Source organism: Gallinula chloropus, assembly GCF_964237585.1.
Source record: "Gallinula chloropus genome assembly, chromosome: 7".
In the NCBI taxonomy this organism is placed as follows: Eukaryota; Metazoa; Chordata; class Aves; order Gruiformes; family Rallidae; genus Gallinula; species Gallinula chloropus.
Window position 1 is genome coordinate 16,183,496 of NC_140092.1, and position 19,256 is coordinate 16,202,751.

The following is a 19,256-nucleotide window of genomic DNA, read 5'->3' on the forward strand; positions in this document are numbered from 1 at the left end:
CATACACAAAAAACATACATAATTATGATCAGGAAAGAAATTTCCCTGAAGTAATTCCACTTCACTTATTAAAGCCTCAAGTAAAACTTGACAGTAAAACTTGACACAGTAAAACTTCAAGGAGATAAACATTACAGATGAAATGAAATATTGTTTCTGAAAAGAATCCAACCATTTGTTCCTGCACTCCAAAGGAGTAAAGCAGCAGCCTCTTCTCTGTTTCAGTTGTCACAACTCCAGTCCACAACTCTGACCTTATAGGCAACATCTTGATGGCAGATGTGATCTTTCCTGCACAGCTGCCCCATGAAGGCTCCAATGAGCAATTCAGCAGCTCCTCTGCAGGGAAAAAGAGCTGGAGACCAGACTTACACACTTGGCGTTGGTTGCTCACCTCTCAGTTACAGGACAAGAGGAGACAGTGGTTCAAACTCCCCCTTGGGCAGAAAGGGACATTTAGTTTACCTGATCAACAGAAATGCACAGTGTAGACAGTCAATTCTGTTTTTAAATAAAAGTGGAAGACCTTTCTGGTTGTAGGGAGGAGTGGTGATGTTCATTTTACTTTTAAATAATCACAGCAGCCAACTGTATGAGTTACAGACTCCTCACTCATTTCTCCCAGTAAAGTTTGTGAACGTTGGCACTTTATCCTTCAGAAGTGCCAAGGCAGACATTCCAGGACTACCTAAATCTGTCTTAACTTTCCTACCTCTCCAGGTGGAAGAAGAACAGGTTCAGGAAATAGATGTGCAAGAGGGAGGCTTGCCTTTGCTCTGTGGTGTACAACAGATGAATTACCACCTGGACTGTGGTTACTCAGTGACTCTCCAAGGTTATGAATAACTGGTGTATGAGGCAAACAGTGGAGGGACAGAGAGAACAGGAAGTCTGATCAAAAATACATTAAAAAAATATTTTCTTCTAAAACTTAGCTTATTCATTGAGAGACACTGACATCAGGGGAAGATTCTGTAGGTTAAAACAAGTATCTGGTTATTTTCTTTATGTAAACCACATTCAAGACAACAGTGAAAACCCAGGGCCTGTTTAACCTTAAAATTCAGCTTTTTGTACTTATCTATAGTGGTTACAACTGGAAAAGAAACTTGCCTCACTGTGGTGTAAATGAGACCCCGAGGCACTGCACTGGAGAAGCTTGTTAATGGGCTTAAATGGAACAGAATAAACAAAGATTGATGTGTTTCCTTTACAGTACAGTACAAGAAAAATAATTCTGAGAGTGAAATCAACAGATAAGTATATGAGAAGATTGCCCGAGTTTGAAGGTGCTACTCTAAGCAGCCACTTCACAGTAGCACTGCATTGTCTGAGTAAAACAAATGTAATAGTGTCATCACAGTCAAACCTACACAGAGGAAAAAAACTCAGATTATCATGGAATACCGACCCCCCCTAACAAATTAAGATAAGAAAAGGAAGATGAGCTCACAGAGTATTTCGAATAAACAAAGCATAGGAACAGCCTCAGCAGACCCAGATGCTTGTATTCTCTTACCTTCCAGTATTACATGAGCAAGTTTTTAATCACTCCTGTGTATTACATGAGTTGTTAAAAGAACTTTTTTTAAAAAACTAAAAGCAAAAACTTTGTTAAAATCTTTCACAACACATTTAACACTGTTCAGAAATACTCTAATACATAATAGTTGAATATAAAATTAGTAACTACTTGTTTTCAAGTGTCTTGCTGAATGTATAACAAGAGATCCAATTGCTAGCCTCTTGTCACATACCTGCAAATGTCCTCCATTTGTAAGGTGACACTTCAGAACCCAGACACTTCATCTCCCTCAAGAGTCAGCCAACCAAAGGCATAATCCCACTATCCATCCCACCTGAAACACGTGGACTTGTAGCCTCACATTGGGTGGCAGCAGCAGTTCACCCCCCTCTTCCACAGGCACCTACAGTCAGTGGTCTCAGAATTCTCCCAAGAACATTTACTCCACTTTTAACATCTGCCTTGGTGGACATTATCACCTACTTCTTCAGCATATCTATTTGTTCTATGCCTCCCCGAGACCTCTCAGTCTTTGAGGGTCCATAATATATCCTGAGGTGGTATATAGCCTTCACACAAAGCATCTCACAGGGAATCATATTTTCAAGGTGTTATATTTACACTGTCTTTCATCCCACTGAACTTTAGCATTATGTCCAAGCACTCAAATATACTTTTATTGGAAAGGTTTGAGGCACGTGAAAATGGGACTCAAATGTACCTTAGCTTCCCTTCTGAACACACATTTCCCCACAGAAGCAGCCAGATGGCGTAGCTCCAACTAGATCCCAAGCAGTCCCCAAGCACAGGCAAATGTTTAGGATGGTCAGACAACTAAGAGTCTGGCAGCATGCAGCTGTGACAGTACAGACACTTGAGAGCAATAACCTGACAGGGATACTCTGCTTAGGGCAATTATAGAGAAAGTTGGATCCTTCCTGAAAATCTAGTTTTGAAACGGGCCTGAAATTTTCAAATTTTATAGATTCATACACAGAATTCCCTTAAATTTGCATCTCCTGAAAACAACTTCATACTCCCTGTCCCCCTTCTCCCCTTCCCCCAAGAAGGGGTGTCCCTAAACATTGTTGAAAATGCAGTAGGAAAACCACTGTACTGTCTCTTCTGGGAGTACTTCATTTCCAAAACTAGAAGAACAAAAGACCTGTCTTTGTTTAAACACAGTATGAGCAAGCACAACAGCAGCCAGATTTATACAGCATTCTTTTAGTGCAGCAAATCTGAGTAATTATTTTGTTTTCCTCGTTTTCTTACAAAATGTTAAAATTAGCACTCATCGCTACTTCTATTAATCTTTCATAAAACTCACCATTCAATGCCACCACGTAACCATGAAAATTGGTTTACTACTCTCTCTTTCAAATGAAACTAATGATAAAATAGCCATGCAGAATAAAATGGAATCAATCTATGGCCGTGTTAGTCACAGCCATAGCAAGATATATGCTTATTCATATTTAGCCTCACAGGGTTCAATAACCATGACACACGTTAGCTCATATTTGGCATTTGATTAGATCACTGAACTCTTTTTTGCACAGCTGGCGTAAAGAGCCCACCTGCCTAATTATTTACAGATAACTGCAATCCTCCTCCATCACTTTCCTCTCTAAAAGATCATAAGTAACTCCAAAGGCTGGCAACACAGTGACTAATCAGAGATTACCATTAAAGGGCCAGGCAGTGAACAAACTGTGAATATTGACAAGCAGGTGTATAGTCTGAGAGAGAAGTGTTTAATAAATAAAAGCAATTACTTCAAATAAAGTAGGAACAGCTACCATATGGGAATAAATAGGATCCTCAACATCCGTTTCATTGTCATGCATGGTTCAATTACAGCCAGATACAAAAATGAGCCAATGGATTGTTGGGCTGGGTGGGCTATTCTGAAGACTGTGAAAGAAAGGGAGGCAGATACCATCCTGCACAATTGTGCAATTGACATCATATGAATTCCAATGCAGTATTAGTAAGGATGAAAAAAAAATCTCACAAAGCAGAAAAAACATTTTTCTTGGCTATTTTGTCTGGCAGCCTCACAACTGATTTGATATTCCACAGTAAAAAGTGGAATACTGAAGCTACAAGTAGCTAAATTGTTGGCTGGGTTATGTTAACTGCAACACATTTTGTTTTAGAGCAGGAAAGAAGTGACCTAGTTTTCTGGGGTCAAACAAAAAAAGCAATGAAAAGTCTCAAAACCAAACTCAGAACGGAAAAATTGTGTTTAGCAAACTACAGACCTGCAATACAGTTCATTACCAGTGCGTTTCAGTGAAAAATGAATAAAATCATACACCACTCATTTCATCTCTGTTCAGAAACCCACTGTAGCTTTCCTCCCAGATTCAAGATTCAAGACCCTGAACTCAATTCAGTTGCCTGAATGGCGACCTATAGGAAAACTGGTGAAGGACTGTTTACAAGGCCATGGAGTGATAGGATGAGAGGTAATGGTTTTAAACTGAAAGAGGGCAGACTTAGATTGTATTTTAGGAAGAAATTCTTTACTGTGAGGGCAGTGAGGCCCTGGCACAGGGTACCCATAGAAGCTGTGGTTGCCCCCTTCCTGGCAGAGTTCAGGGCCAGGTTGGATGGGGCTTTGGGCAACCTGGGCTAGTGGAGTGTGTACCTGCCCATGGCAGGGGGTTAGAACTAGATGGGCTTTGAGGTCCCTTCCAAACCAAACCAATCTGTGATTATATGATTCTCTAACAAGCCAGATGTGACTTCTGTCTAATTCCTGGTTTATGGCTGGGATACAGTTAGATTTCACAAGAAGGCCAGAGGGGACACAGCAGGGACAGCTGACCCAAACTGACCAAAGGGGTATTTCATACCCCATGATACCATGCTTAAAATATGAAGGGGGCTGGCTGGGAAGGAAGAGCAACTGCTTGGGAATGGGATGGGTGTCTGGTCATTGAGCGAGCAAATCTCAATGTATATTCCAATTATTGTAATTATTTTCCTCTGCCTTTGCTGTCCCAGTAAACTCTCCTTATCCTAACCCACAAGTTTTACCTTTTCCTTCTGATTCTCTTCCCCATCCCACCGTGGCGGGGGAGATGTGAGCGAGGAGCTGCACTGTGTTCAGCTGGCAGCTGGGGCTAAATCACGACATTCAGTTATCTGAGCTTCAAGATAGTTTCTCCATGTTTCTTCATTCTATCCAGCCTTCTAATTCCTTGAACTGGAACTTAAAGTGAGGTAGGCAGGGAATTTTTCAGAAAAAAAACAAAGGCAGAAGGAAAACCAAAAGAAAACATTCTACCAACCTGCATGTTTCAACGTTAGAAGATGTGATATAGCTTTGTAATAGCAAAGACTCTGTCTAGCATGCCAATTAACAGGTTTAAAGAACAGTCATAGACAAAACGGTAACAACGTGCTGCCATAAGAAGCAAGCACCAAATAAAGCATCAAACATTAGCCAATTTATCTTCATCTTGCTAGTGTACCATCAATGAACACTCATAAACTGAACTTTTTCCCTCACCCAAATATCTTTGGACATCAATAGGGGATAACAAGTCATTTATTAAAATACTTAACCTATTTTTGATGTATAACAACTCTTAATAAAAATGTCTAAAAAGTTGTTGCTCTCCCTGACGAGTTACTTTAAAAACCCTTTAAAAAGATTTTTGAGCTGCTTCAGGGCACACAATCATTTCAGAGCTTGATCCCCATAGCTGGGACAGAATCAAAATTTCTTGTTTTGGTGAACCATTTTAGTTTGTTCTCCAGAGCAATCTAAACCTAGTGACCTTAGGGTGAGATCTAAAGACCCAACAAAGCTGAACGATTCTGGCATGTACCTGTAATACTCCATTAATGATACTGCAGCTGTGGAAGACGTGGGTGATGCAAGGAAATAAATCGAACAGAAGCACACAGCATCTGCTCCCAGAGTCTTTTAACCAGTCAGATTGTTATAATTGTGCAGATAATCACACTGGAGGATGCTATGAGAACATATGCACAGGGGAAGTGGAAATATGGCAAATCATATCTACAGAAGGTGAGAGAGTACAGTGAAACCTACACAGTCACAATACAGAAAAAATCTATCATTCTTCACATCATAATTTGGCATCTGTGCTTATCCATTCCTCATTTTGAACATGCAAAGTGACAGATGCAAACAGCAATATGAATAAAAGGCAAGATTTATTTCAATGCTTTGTAGATTAGAAACTATAATTAAAATCTTGCTACTAGTCAAAAGATTAACTAGAGAAGTGACTAAAGCACTTCAGCAAAATCTTTTATTTGTTCAGCTTAGATTTTGGCCATTTGAAGAGATCATGAGGAGAGGAAGTAGATGACATAAGTATAATGTATATACATTCCTCCACTGAAAATTTTACAAAAAAGTTTTGGTTTACTTTTCAATTGAAACCTGAAATATATCAGCTACAGCAACTCAGAAAGAAACATAAAACTACAGAAAGAACCAGAGAAGACAACTCAGAAAAAAAAGAAAAAATAAAATAATCAGGTATAAATGCAGGCCTACATCTTTAAAACCCAGAAGTGAATACTGGTATGAATTAAGGGTTCAGCCTCAAGGTTATCAATAGTGATTTATAGCAACTAGAAATACTTGAGCAGTCAGAATAGGTCCCACAAACAACTTCAGCAACAAAGCTGCACATTACTCAAGTATACATGGTTTTCTAAGGTTTCCTTTTATAAATAAGCTCTAAATTCTCAAGCACAATTCACCATTCAGTACAGCACATCGCTTTTAAAGCGGGATTCATTGCCCAGCTACTGCTTGGTCTTTTATTTCCACAGCTTTCCTGCCATGCTTCAAAATCCCAACTTTGATGGCATGGAGACTTATCTGGGTTTGGTTTCTTCCCCAAGCCTACATGTAATACAGCCCTCTCATCTGTTTAACTTTCTGCAATCATGCCAATTATCAACTATCTGCTACCCTGAAGATATAAAAGCATGAAGAACTTAAGAACTCCCTGAAAAAGCCTCTATTTCCTTACTTTCCCCAAGGACACAACCCTCTGTGGGGAAACCCCACTGTAAGACAGACTTTACTGTTATTCAAAAAGGTGAAGTCTCATGCAGCACTTACTTATGCCAATGAATGACAAACTCTGAAATAATCCAACAAAAAGTGGTTTAGGTGTGGATTCTTGATGGTAGTCAAAATAACCATTTGGACCATATGAGACTTGAAAATTAAATTCTTACATAACCAGAATAAAAATAATAAAGGCCAAGATTAACAGGCAGGGAAATTACATTCACTTACTAGCAAAAGCACACTGCAATTCTTAATAGCTGCTTTGTCAGTGCTGTCACACCACAAGAGGCAAGGGAGTAGGGCAACACTCTTTCCAAGAGTGGGTCATCCTCCTGGGTAAAGGAAACACCTTTGTAATGGTAAACACCTTGGACATAATGTTTCAGGAAAGGGCATCCAGACCATTCCCCTGCTTTGTGAAGTGCACTTCCTACAGCACATACTGCAAGAAGAAAAGTCCTGCTCCTGTAGCTGCCCAGCCTTTGACACAGGAGGAGTAGCGTCAGCACAGAACCTGGTACCAGCCATTGAAAGGGCCAGCGAATGACAGCATCTTTACTCTGGAGCACAGCAGCAAAAGCGGGAATGAAAACCTGTGTGGTAGGAGCCATTGCCTTTTTTCCTGAAACCCCATTCAGATCTAGGCCAGCACAACTGGAATGCAGCATCATAAATTTCCATATAGACAGACAGATTAGGAATTAATAACAAAGAACAGGTGCATAATGTTCTTCTAAATATTTGTCACTTATTTGACACAAAGATAAGAGGTACAAGACAAGTAACCAAATGTAGCTTGTCTCAGCTGCAGACACAAGGGAGACAATCAGAGCAGAAGCAGACAGAAGGTATTGGGCGAGGATATTAAGGCATCGGAAATAACAGTAAACTGTATGACAGGGCAGGCAAGTGGTTTGTGCAGTTCTGGGGGTGGGGGAAAGCAGGAGAGTAAATCACTGGTTGTGTTTGCTTTAGCACTAGTCAACACTCTTACCTTCTCAGTGAAGTGCTATGCAATGCTTATAGTAACATTATTCTTGGTTTAAATCATCACAACTGAATTGTGCAGGCACTCAATACTGCTTATACTGGATACACATCTCCTGCAAGGAGCTTGTGGTTAGAATTTAAGATAAAAGACAAGATTTGGAAAGACAAGGGAGGCATAAGTAACAGGAAACCCAGAACCAGGCAGAATTACTGGATTAGTGATTTTAGCACAACAAAAGCTGAATTGTTTATGATATTTTGTAGCCTCCACAGGAACTAAGAGAAACAAACAAAAAAGTTTAAAAAAAGGTTTAAAGAGGAACACAATGGGAAACAATGAAGAGGCCTTGTGGACATTTATAGAAACTAAAAAACCTTTTAAGGGCCTTGAAAGTGAAAGCTGCAACTAGAAAGGTTGCAAAAACATGTGAGTGTAACAATGTAAATTGGGACAAGAGTTTCCATGTGATGGATTAATAAAATAAAAATAAAACTCCTTTGTGCTCAGAATTTAGAAGACTACAATGGAGACCCTACTCCTGGTTCTAAGTTCCATCACATCATGGAAAATTTGTAGGTTTCTGGCATCAACAACATATGTAGTGATTACCAACACCGAGACTGTGGGAGGAGAGGAAAACAAGGAAGATTTAAAACTATGATTTAGCCCTATTGAGCTAACTAAGCAGCTGTGAACAGATGTGAGGGACACGAAGGCAGTATTTTAAATTGGACAAAAGGAGACACGCAGGAGAGAAGGCAGCTGGCACAGAAAGGTTGCTGAATTTGTGCATGAAACTACTGAGTAGTTGAGAATGGAAGAGAAGGTGACTATGAAAGACATTCCGTGCAGAAGTACCAAAGGAAGAATTTTAAGAAGTACATTCACATCCATGCTTAAAAAGATAAAATGATGGGAACACAAGATATTAAGGGGACTTCCTCACAGTACACTGAGAGACTGGCAACAGATAAAAATAAGCTTTTCAGCATTGTCTTCTAGCCCCCACCATGTCCACAGCTCAGCACTTTTTCTGTTTCTATAACAAATTAGCCTTATGCAAATACAGAGCAATAATATCTGAAATCTCAGATACTTCAAAGGCTGTTTGGTTATTGTTCTGGCTATGGATGCCAAAAATCTGAGATCACAGAATCATAGAATCCTTAAGGTTGGAAAAGGCCTCTGAGACCATCAAGTCTGAGCATCTGTTCAATACCACTATGTCAACTAAACCACGTCCTAGAGTGCCACATCCACATGTTTTTGGAATGCCTCTAGGGATGGTGATTCCACCAGACCACTCTTGCAGTGAAAAAATTTTTCCTCATAACCAATCTAAACCTCCCCTTGAGACTATTTTCTCCCGTACTATTTCTAGATGATATAAACTGGATTTCCAACCAGTATGCTGGCACACTCTACTGAATTCAAGGAAGTTAAAGTAAATATTACTGCTATCATTTATCAATAAAATAATGACAACTGTGGCTTAAGTGATACAACAATACTATGCAAACCCAGTATTTCCTAAAGGATGAACTAGACTAAGTAAGACTTAAGAATAAACTACAGCACAACAAGACTGCAGCTTTAGACTAGAGCCTTGCTAAGTAGCACAGATACAAGGACATATTTTACAGCAAAGAGCACAGATATTTCTGGTGTCTTGTGTAAAACCTTAACTATCTGCCCCGCCCTCCTATCTGTTAAGGGACAACCAGTAAACTGCAGCTGAGAATGGGACAAGTACTGAATGCTGTTTAAAGTGGGGGCTGAAAAGATGCCTGTGCTCTGGTTTGGTTTCAGAAAGCTACTGCAACATCCACCTGTGGTACAGGGGTGGCCTTTTCCCTCACCCCTCACCATTCCCTTCAAAATGATCACAGAAATTGGAAGTGACACTGGACTGCTGTGTGGAGCCTGTATGAGCAGGATATTGCCTGTAGGTGGCCAATTCCCCTGAAACCAAACAGGGCAAGGTTAGAGCTATCTTTCAATAGCAGTAGGCAAACTAGCTGCCTGTAAGTGTCAGATTAACCAGTTTAAGCTAATTTTTTTTTCAGAAAAAAAACCCAAGCACGTTCATGAAACTGTATTTGTGAAGTATTGCTCAAGTTTCCAGAGCTGGTAAAATAAGAAATAGTAACAGACATATGGGTTTTGACACTTAAATATATTTCATAACAATGCTCAAGCCTACTGAAAGAATATTTACTCAGCTGCTGTAAACAAACACAGTGTCCATCAGTCTCAAACACTCATCCGAGTAACAGTCAATTAACTCTGATCACTCGCATAGCTGACAGGCACCAAAATGATTGGAATCTATCTTCCCTAATCAAAATAAAAGGGTAAGTTGAAAGAAAATTTATTATTCTAGCTTACTCCAAAGAAGATTCTGTATAATAAGAGACAGATAATATTCAAAGACTTGTTGGTACTTCTGTCCTGATTTATGAACAAATATTCCTATCATTTGAAAGGGAATTGAACCATTTTGGCTAAAATGCACACACTTGACTCTTGAAAAATTTTCAGTGCTTAGAAAACCTCATAAATTCTCAAACCCGAGCAGAAGAGCAGCCCTCATGCTCTTTCTTTCAGTTTGTCACGATAAAGCTTATACAGACAATGGTTCTCACAATAGTGGTCTTCATATGTGAAGGCAATTCCAACCTCCAGAAAAAGCTTCCAATGCAGTTCATGATCCCAACAAGCCCTATCAAGCAGCGTTCATGCAGTCCTGACATATTACTACACACCGCAGCATCTGGATAGCACTGTGATTTATTATGTTTATGTTTCTTGTATGGAACTACGCACACTTAGACACACAGCTCTTTGCAACAGACAGGGAGGGGGAGAGAGAGAGAGAGAAAGAGTTCACATCTATCATTTTATATTCTTTCTTTGGATTTTTTCTATTGTGTTTGCTAAATCCTTAAGTCAATGTGACAAGCTTCACACATGTAAAGTGAAGCACATGCCTAGGTATCTGCACGATCAGGGCCTTGCTAATTCCACGATTTCTTTCTTTTTTGTCTCTTTATAAGCCTCATCTTTTCTTTATGCTAGTTACTATTCATTCAACAACAAAACATTTCATGTTATTAAATAACAGAGTTAAAAATACACTGATTTACAGAATTATGCACACAAAGCATGTGCACCTGAGTCCTGGATTTCAGGGAAGCATCAGATAATATATCTTTGCAACATAATTAGTTATATACTAGTGTGCTTAATGTAAATTTCCTGGCACTGTAAAGTAAGAGTACAAAACCTTTAAACCCTCTACACAAATATAGTGACAAGTAGAATAACTTCGGTGACACACCTGACCACAAAGCATCCTCCACAAGTACAATAACACTGAGCAATCTGTATTAGGATATTGATCACATTGATACTGAAATATCTTTAAAAAAATCTGCTAGTAGTTACCACAACTTAAGAATAAAATGTAATCTAGAAGTGAAAGGATACTCAAAATTCACTATCAGCTCATTCTGCACAAAGTCATAAATGGTATGATATGATGGGGTAAATTCTATCCTAACAGTGTCCAGGCCATGCAGCCTGCGTACCAAACTAGCACACTGTGTATTCTGTGAATATCTGATTTTCTCAGTGGTTTAGCTATCTTGTTAAAAATAAGAGTGCCAGGCTTCAAAGTATGGCCTTCAGCTTCCAGTCACAGTAGCCTTCAATGGATAACTAGCAAAGATCATGCATCAAAAGCTAAATTGTCTGCAGAAAAGACCGACATGTTGAAAAATAACAAGGAAACTGAACTGCTTCAGTGAAAAGCAGCCTTAGAACTTTTTCAGTGTGGACCTTCTAATACTGGGTTCCGTTAATAAATAGAAAAGCTGAATAAGAATCATCAGCATCCACAGCGAGGGAATAAAAATATATGTAGACCTCAAACACGCTAAAATGAAAATTATACCATAGTGTTTCAAAATGTTAAATCGTGACATAGAAAGACATGAAAAAGCAAAGAATTTAAAGTATAGTTTTGTTTCTGTACAAATATATATATTTGTGCAGTGTGTATATATATATATGTATATAAAGACAGAGAATTTCCTTTTGGCTAGTTTTGAATCTCTCAGTCATGATGCCCGTGCACCTTTATAGAAATTATCTGCCTCTTTCTAACCCTTTCCCCAGTTTTGCTATTTACAATATGAAACTTGATCAAATAGACATTAAAGGCAGGGAAAGTATAATTTTTTCTCTTTGCTTTTTATTTTTGAAACACTGATGCAATATTGCTTCTTAATTAAAGAACTGGTCCTGTATCCATTCTCCAAAATTTTTCTCATTTTGTCATTTCATTTTTGATCAAACAGAAATTATAAGATCAGGTATTCTCTTACTTAAAGGAAGGTAAAAAGGTTTTGGAGGGCTGACATTCCTCTCCCAACCCAGTGAATTGCACGTTTGTGTGGCCTTGTCAAACCACAAAAGCTGTGGTGCTGGCACAGTTCTACAGTTCTTCCCTGGACTCCTTGGGATACCAGTAGCACAAAATGTGTTTACGAACACATAGGGTTTGGTGAATGAATAATGGGAGAGAAAGCTAATGAGGCCCACAGGCAACGCTGATCAGCATGCATTTCTACACAGTGACCATTTATCAGGCTCTGCTACTTGTACCAGCAGAGGGGCCTTTTTTCATTTTAGCCCTAGTTTGAAAGGAAAGAGAACGGCAGTAAGAGCCTAGGACGTCTACATTAAGTGGTCAACTGAATGAGCTTCTACATAGAGGAAAACGAGGCTCTAAATATTCATCACATGTATAAATTCTGCTAAGAAATCCCTAGACCACTGCAGAGCTATCAAGGATTAAGACTTTGGCCATAAAAATTCATTTAGCAGCATTTTGCATGATTATTGCATGATGCACAGCACAGGTTAGCTCCAAAAGACAGAATCAAAAATCTTGAGGCTTAACAACTATTAGAAGCCTAAATACCCCACTGATCCAGATGCCTGCTAAAAACGTTTACACAGGTTGCAGATGCCTAAAAAGATCATATGCTGTAGAAAAATATCTCTTAAGAATGAGGTGTTGTCCTGGTTTCAGAGGAGGAATAGAGTTAATTTTCTTCCTAGCAGCTAGTACAGTGCTGTTTGGGATTTAGGATGAGAATTCTGTTGATAATACACTGATGTTTTTAGTCATTGCCAAGCAGCCAAGGACTGCCAAGCAGTCAAGGACTGGCCTGCAATGAGACAGCAAGGGGGCACAAGAAGCTGGGAGAGGACACCTGACCCAAACTGGACAGAGGGATATTCCATACCATATGACGAGATGTTCTGTATATAAATAGGGGTTGGCTGGGCAGTGGGGCTGCTCAGGAACTAGTTGAGTATCAGCTGCGTATGGTGAGAAATTGTGCTGTTCATCGTTTGTCTTGTGTATATTTTAATATTGTTGTTGTTGATGATATTACTATTGCTGTTGTTATTCTCTTCCTTTTCTGTCCTATTGAACCATCTTTATCTCAACCCACGATGCTTTTAGTTTTGGTTTGTAGGGTTTTTTCATTTTCGATTCTCTCTCCCATCCCACAGAGGCAGGGAGAGAGTGAGCAAAAGTGTGGTTGTTTTAGCTGCTGCCTAGGTTAAAACATGAGAGGTGAGGTGTCTGTACCATCTAGAATTTTGTGTAGATCTTTATGGTGAAAGCCAAACCACAATAGCCTTGAAAAACAAATTCTAATGAATGTCATACATACACTTACAGAATCCCTTTTAAAAAAGTGAAAGTCTATCAGATAACATGAGGAAAATAGAATGATTTACAAAAATAAATCCATTTCTTCTCCTACTATATAGCCTTCAGACATATTCCCTTGATATGCTGTTAGATAAAATGCTCTCTACATCATGCCATATTGTATCCAAACTAAATAATTAAAGAATATCATTTGCCAGAGAGAATTAACATATTAGGCAAATAAATAATACAATGGGAAATCACAGATATATGTTCTCACATTAAGAGATCAAATGAAGGGCTAAGGACAGTCCTTGAAACAGCAGAAATTTTTGGATTATCGGTTAACAACCTTAAACAATATTGACTCCAGGGAAAGTGCCTTACTAATGTAACCAAGAGCTCACATAAAGAGAGCTTAAAGGGTCAAGTCTGCAACTAATTTTTGCTGAGAATGTTGCTTCCCAGATTAAGAGTTTCTTTTGGGGAAACCTTTAATATTTCCATACATATGGCTTTATTTTCATAGTTTATTTTAATAATTTGTTTTCATTCCTCATTTTCGGTTTCAGTGTTTGCAATACCTACTGGCTACAGGATGAAGCACATACACTGGTTACTTGAAGAACTTACACTGGTTACTGGAAAAATAAGCCTCTATCATTTTGTATATCCTCCTTATTGGTAGCTTCCTGTCCACATACTTTGCTCCCACAATAACAACAATTTCAAATAGAATCTAAATGTGTTTCTGCAATAATTACAATGAGAACCAACAGCATAACAATACACAATAAGAAATAAACTTATTTGAATGAGTTCATAATATTAATGCATAGCATCATTCAGATAATATTTTCTGTCAATAATCAGAACTTACCATATTGATTGGGTCAACTGGGCCAATGCTGTTAACATAGACATCTGTTTCAATTACCGTGGTTCTCACTAAACAAAAGAGTAACCATAATAATTACATATTGAATTAACTCTGTACATTGTTAGTGTAATTTAATGTATTTACTAAAACATCAACAAATCTGACATTACTATTATACTGTAGATTCAGTATAATAAAATCTCTGGATTGTTCATTCTGTGAAGGATCATACATGACTTGGCTCCCTTATTCCATATGAATGGATAGAATTATAACATCAATTTTTTATTCATAATGCAATCCCCACCTGTGCTTTGTGAACAGATATAAGATAGATATAGAAGGTAAAAAAAAAGCAAAACCAAAATCCCTGTCTTCCAACATAAAAAAGAAATCATAAAGGAAAAAAAATGTTTGGAGAAAATGACACATAACAAACTGTGAGGCCTGGAGCAGCTGTGTTTACCAGCTGTAAGGATCAATATGCAGTGCTCTCTGCCAACTCCTACTGGAAACGTGTAAAAAAACTAAAATAATTTTTGGCCACAGATTTCTTCAACTATTTCTTCAATGCAACTATAGCACACCTAAGGATTACTAATGTTCTGTTATCTATCAGCTTCATTAACACACTGCTTGAAACGCTAAATTGAAATTTCCTTGCGTGAAAGCCACTTTGATTTAAATATTTCCAAACTTATTTTTTCTTTAGAAACACACTAAAACCACTCTCAACAGGCAGACAAAATTTTTTAAAATCTATTCTCTTACAGAACGTACTCTCTTAATTTGTGCACTTATAGAAGGTCACAAAGCCCAAGTGACTTCCCATGAAAGTCACGGCTCAAGTACAGGTGACACTGATAATTCAGGGTTTTTTCCTTCTCACTGGTTTATAAGGGGGGAAAGGTACAAATGAAGAGGTCAGGATGCATTTTAACTTCATCATTTCACCAAGCATTTTCTTCTAGCTTGTACTGAAGAGACAAAATGTGGACACAAGAAGGACATATGTCCTAGGCCCCAGTGGAATGAAGAGGGTTAGCAATAAAGCTCTGCGGGTCTGTCTTTCATGACCTGGCACGTTAAAATGAAGCATCTCTGTCTATCTGCAGATAGAAAAGGAGGAAGGTACAAACAAAAAGGAACTTTAATGTCATAGGAGGGGACCCTAGGTAATCATGTTTGATTTCTTTATACTGCAAACGATCAGAGATCACCCAAATGCTCTATAACAAACCCACAATCTCAAGTAAGAGGATTTTTCAAATCTCAAAAATCTAAAACTCAAACAGACACACAGAAAGAAACAGGGTATCATTAACAACCTTGGCAGCTACAATGACAAGGAGGATACATTTCCTAAATATCTTAAGATACCTTTTCCCTGCCAATCTCACTTGTGAAGAAATTCTTCCTAATTCCAAATACGATTACTGGAGTGACCCTGGGCCTGACAGCAAGACACACCAGTGAGGCTGCACAAAGGATTTTCTGTATGACCACAGAGCACAGTCACTTGATCACCATCCTGTCCCCAGCATGCTCCACAGAAAGTTTAAACAGACTCTGGAAACCAATTTAATTCCTGGTGGGGGTGGGGGAGAAGAATATTTCCTGAGCTGCAAAAGTCTTCAGCATCTGCAGGGCTCAGAAAGGAAGGGGGCAAAACAAGAACTCATATCTCTGGACTAAAAAAATCAGAGTAAAAAAGTATATAATGCATGTGTTTATACATATATGTAGAATATATTTTACATACAACACATCTGCATATAGATATCCTCTTCCTTTAGCTTCACAGCCCTATTTATCTATATAACAGCAACCCCACTGCTAGAGTAGAACATAAGAAGGTAGATCAAAGTGCATCTTGCCTCGTTGCTTGAGCAATGCTGAATCTATTTTTCCACTCTATCAGAAGAAAATCTTTAATTCTCCTTAGTGTTAGGAAATCTTGTTTTGTTCAGAAGTTCAAGTCTTTGACTCCAAATTTCAGCACTGCCTAACCATGTATCAAACCTCTTCTTCAGATGCTGGTACCTACACACAGTGATTAAAGTCATCTCTGATAGTTGCTTTCAGTATGCCGAACAGCTCATGCCGCATACTCCAAATGCAACCTACAGATAATACGCACGGCTTTAACTTCTCAACTTGCTCCATTGTTTCCAGATCCATCTTGAAATGTGAACACCCAAACTGTAAGTTTTTCTAACAGTGTTATCAGTAATACTTAGACATTCCCAGTTTTCTGCTTGCTGTGTTCCTTTTAAAAAGGAGATTTATCTCAGGACAATGCTTAGGGAATGTGTAGCTAAGATCTTATGCTACACAAATTAGCTAAGCTTTCCCCTAATTCACTACTTTACTATGCAGAAACTCTCACCTTGAAATATTACCCACAGGTTTCCTCCCCTACCACCTCCTCCCCCTCCCTCCTCAAATTTTGTATCTCCAGTTTTACTGTAGGAGCTGATTACTCTTGCAAACACAGCCTCCCTCTTTTCAACAGACTTGTATTATCTGCCAACTTTACTACAAAAATTCATTACAGAAATCATACAAAATACTATTATTCTTGATGAAAACTTTCCTATGAGATCCCACTATAGACAGCCCAACCACTGATATTTCCTTATGAACAACTAAATTTTGGGATCTGTCAGCAAGCCATTTTTTAATGGGGGCTGTGTCAAATCTATGAAATTCTAGCTTGCAGCGAGCAGTACTTGATCTGCCACAAGGGCTCTCCTGTAATGTGCCACGGAGCTCAATTTGCTTTTCCATACTGCTCTGAGTAAGATTATTAGAGCTATTAAGAGACAGTGAAGAGTCTGAAAATCTGGCTCTGTTGAAATTATTTTAATTGAACCAAATGATCCAGAGAAAGGGATCCAATTCAAAAGTTCTTCTGTGTGGTACAGATGAAGTACATCAGTGAATTAGAAGAAATAATTAATTGTTCTCATGTTCTTGAGGAAAAAGTGATAAAAGTCCATGAAAATGACAAATATTGGACGAAAATACATTCTTGACACTAATTTGATATCCATATAATTATTACTGTCCATTTAGTGTCCATGAAGAGCTAGCACTGAATGACGGTTTGAGAAGATGTTTCTACTGTGAATGTTTCTTGTTTTACCCAAAAATTTTGTATCAGCCTAGAAAACACCACATGTAGGAGGAAGGCTATTTAACACATCCTGCATGAAGTGCAAACAGCACTGTAAACTTACTGAAGCTTTTAAGGAGGGGGAGAAAGGGCTTGCACAGTAAGTATTTACACTGGAAGACAACATGAGCCAGGCTAGAATAAAGAAAGAAGGTGAGAGGACAGCACATTGCATACTCAACTGAGAGAAGAGCACCAACAGGCAGCAGCCTGCAAGGCGATAGTTCCTCAGGTCCTAACATAGCTAGGGAACCTGGTTGCTAAGCTTGATCTAGAGTGATCTACAGCCTTTCTGATTTCCTGCTTTCTCACCTTTTCTTTGCTAGACTAAACTTCTGGTTTAAAAGGTCTGATTGGTATTGAGCATTATCTAATGCAAGCACACAGGTAAGGACAGGTTTGTCCCAAGAAATAAACATAGTAAATAAGTGACTCTTGAGTTTGGACTTCAAGAGCAAGAATGAACTTCATGACAAGCAACAAGACCTGGAAAGAAATCTCTCACAGCAGGCATGGACCACTACCCAACTGATACGGGATGATGTGGCGTAATCCCCAGGCTGTGGTGGGGGCCAGGCTTACCTCAGGGAGAGGTCTCACACTCTTCCCCTGCTCCAGCATGGGTCCCTCCCACAGGAGGAAGTCCTCCACAAACTTCTCCAAAACGAGTCATTACCGAGGGTTAAAGTTTTTCATAAACTTATCCAGTGGGAGCCCTTCCTCCAGGTGCAGACCTTCAGGACCAGAGTGCTCTGGTGAGGATCCCTCAAAAGGTCACAAATCCTGCCAGCAAACCTGCTCCAGCCAGGGCTCCTCTCTCCACTGTGCCACAGGTCCTGCCAGGAGCTTGCTCTAGCACTGGCTTCCCACAAGGTCACAGCCTCTTATGGATGCCTCCACCTGCTCCAGCGTGAGGTCCTCCACAGGCTGCAGATGGATCTCTGGTCCCCATGATCCTCCATGGGCTGCAGGGGGACAACCTGCTTCACCATGGTCTTCGCCACAGACTACAGTGGAATCTCTGCTCTGGTGCCTGGAGTACCTCCTGTCTCTCCTCCTTCACCCTGTCTGCATAGTTGCTCCACTCACATCTTCACATTCTTCTGGCTACAACTGCTCCTGGTAGGGTTTTTTTCCCCCTTCTTAACTCTGCTATCCCAGAAGCACTACCACCATCACTGATGGGCTTGGCCTTGCCCAGCAATGGGTCCATCTTGGAGCTGTCATATATTGGCTCTATCAGACACAGGGGAAGCTTCTGGCAGCTTCTCACAGAAACCACTCCTGTAGACCCCCCACTACCTAAACCTTGCCACATAAACTCAACATGCTGGCATATTCTGAACCCCAGTTTGAGTTCAAAATCTGTATTTTCAAAAACGTTAACTCTCAATTACAAAAATCACAGTGATAAAAATCTACCGCAGTCATTGACAAATTATTTTAGCAATTACTCTCACTATCAAGAGTGCCTCTTTTTTAACATGCATTTATTCAGGCCCAATTTTCATCTTTTGATATTTGAAATATCTCTGTTGCTACACTGAAGAGCTCTCCTTATCTGTTATTCTCAGTTTATAAACCCCCATCTACTGACAGAAATTATCATCATTATTGTAAAAGTGCAGAACATTGCACTTTTTATTGTTTCATATTGCTCCATTTTCATTACTCAAATTGTCAACACTACCCAATGAGTCCATCAAAACGCACTATCCAGGTCCTGTAGTTTACTACAATTACCAATTTTGGAATAAAGGTTGTGGTGGTTTGACCCTAGCTGGAGGCCAGATGCCCACCAGAGTTGGTCTATCACTGCCCTTTTCAGCTGGGACCACTTTTGATATTTTCATCCAGGAATATTTTCTTTGAGT

At 39.2% G+C, this 19,256-nt stretch overlaps 1 protein-coding gene across 1 annotated transcript in view; it reads right to left on the bottom strand.

Annotated features, from left to right (window-relative positions):
* GABRG1 (gamma-aminobutyric acid type A receptor subunit gamma1) overlaps positions 1–19,256 on the bottom strand; it is a gene marked incomplete at both ends in the record, with an annotated part of 55,576 nt that overhangs the window by 14,463 nt on the left and 21,857 nt on the right. The window contains one exon of the mRNA XM_084266766.1: positions 14,205–14,272. Coding sequence (XP_084122892.1) covers positions 14,205–14,272 — 68 coding nt within the window. The remainder of the gene's footprint in view (positions 1–14,204; positions 14,273–19,256) is intronic.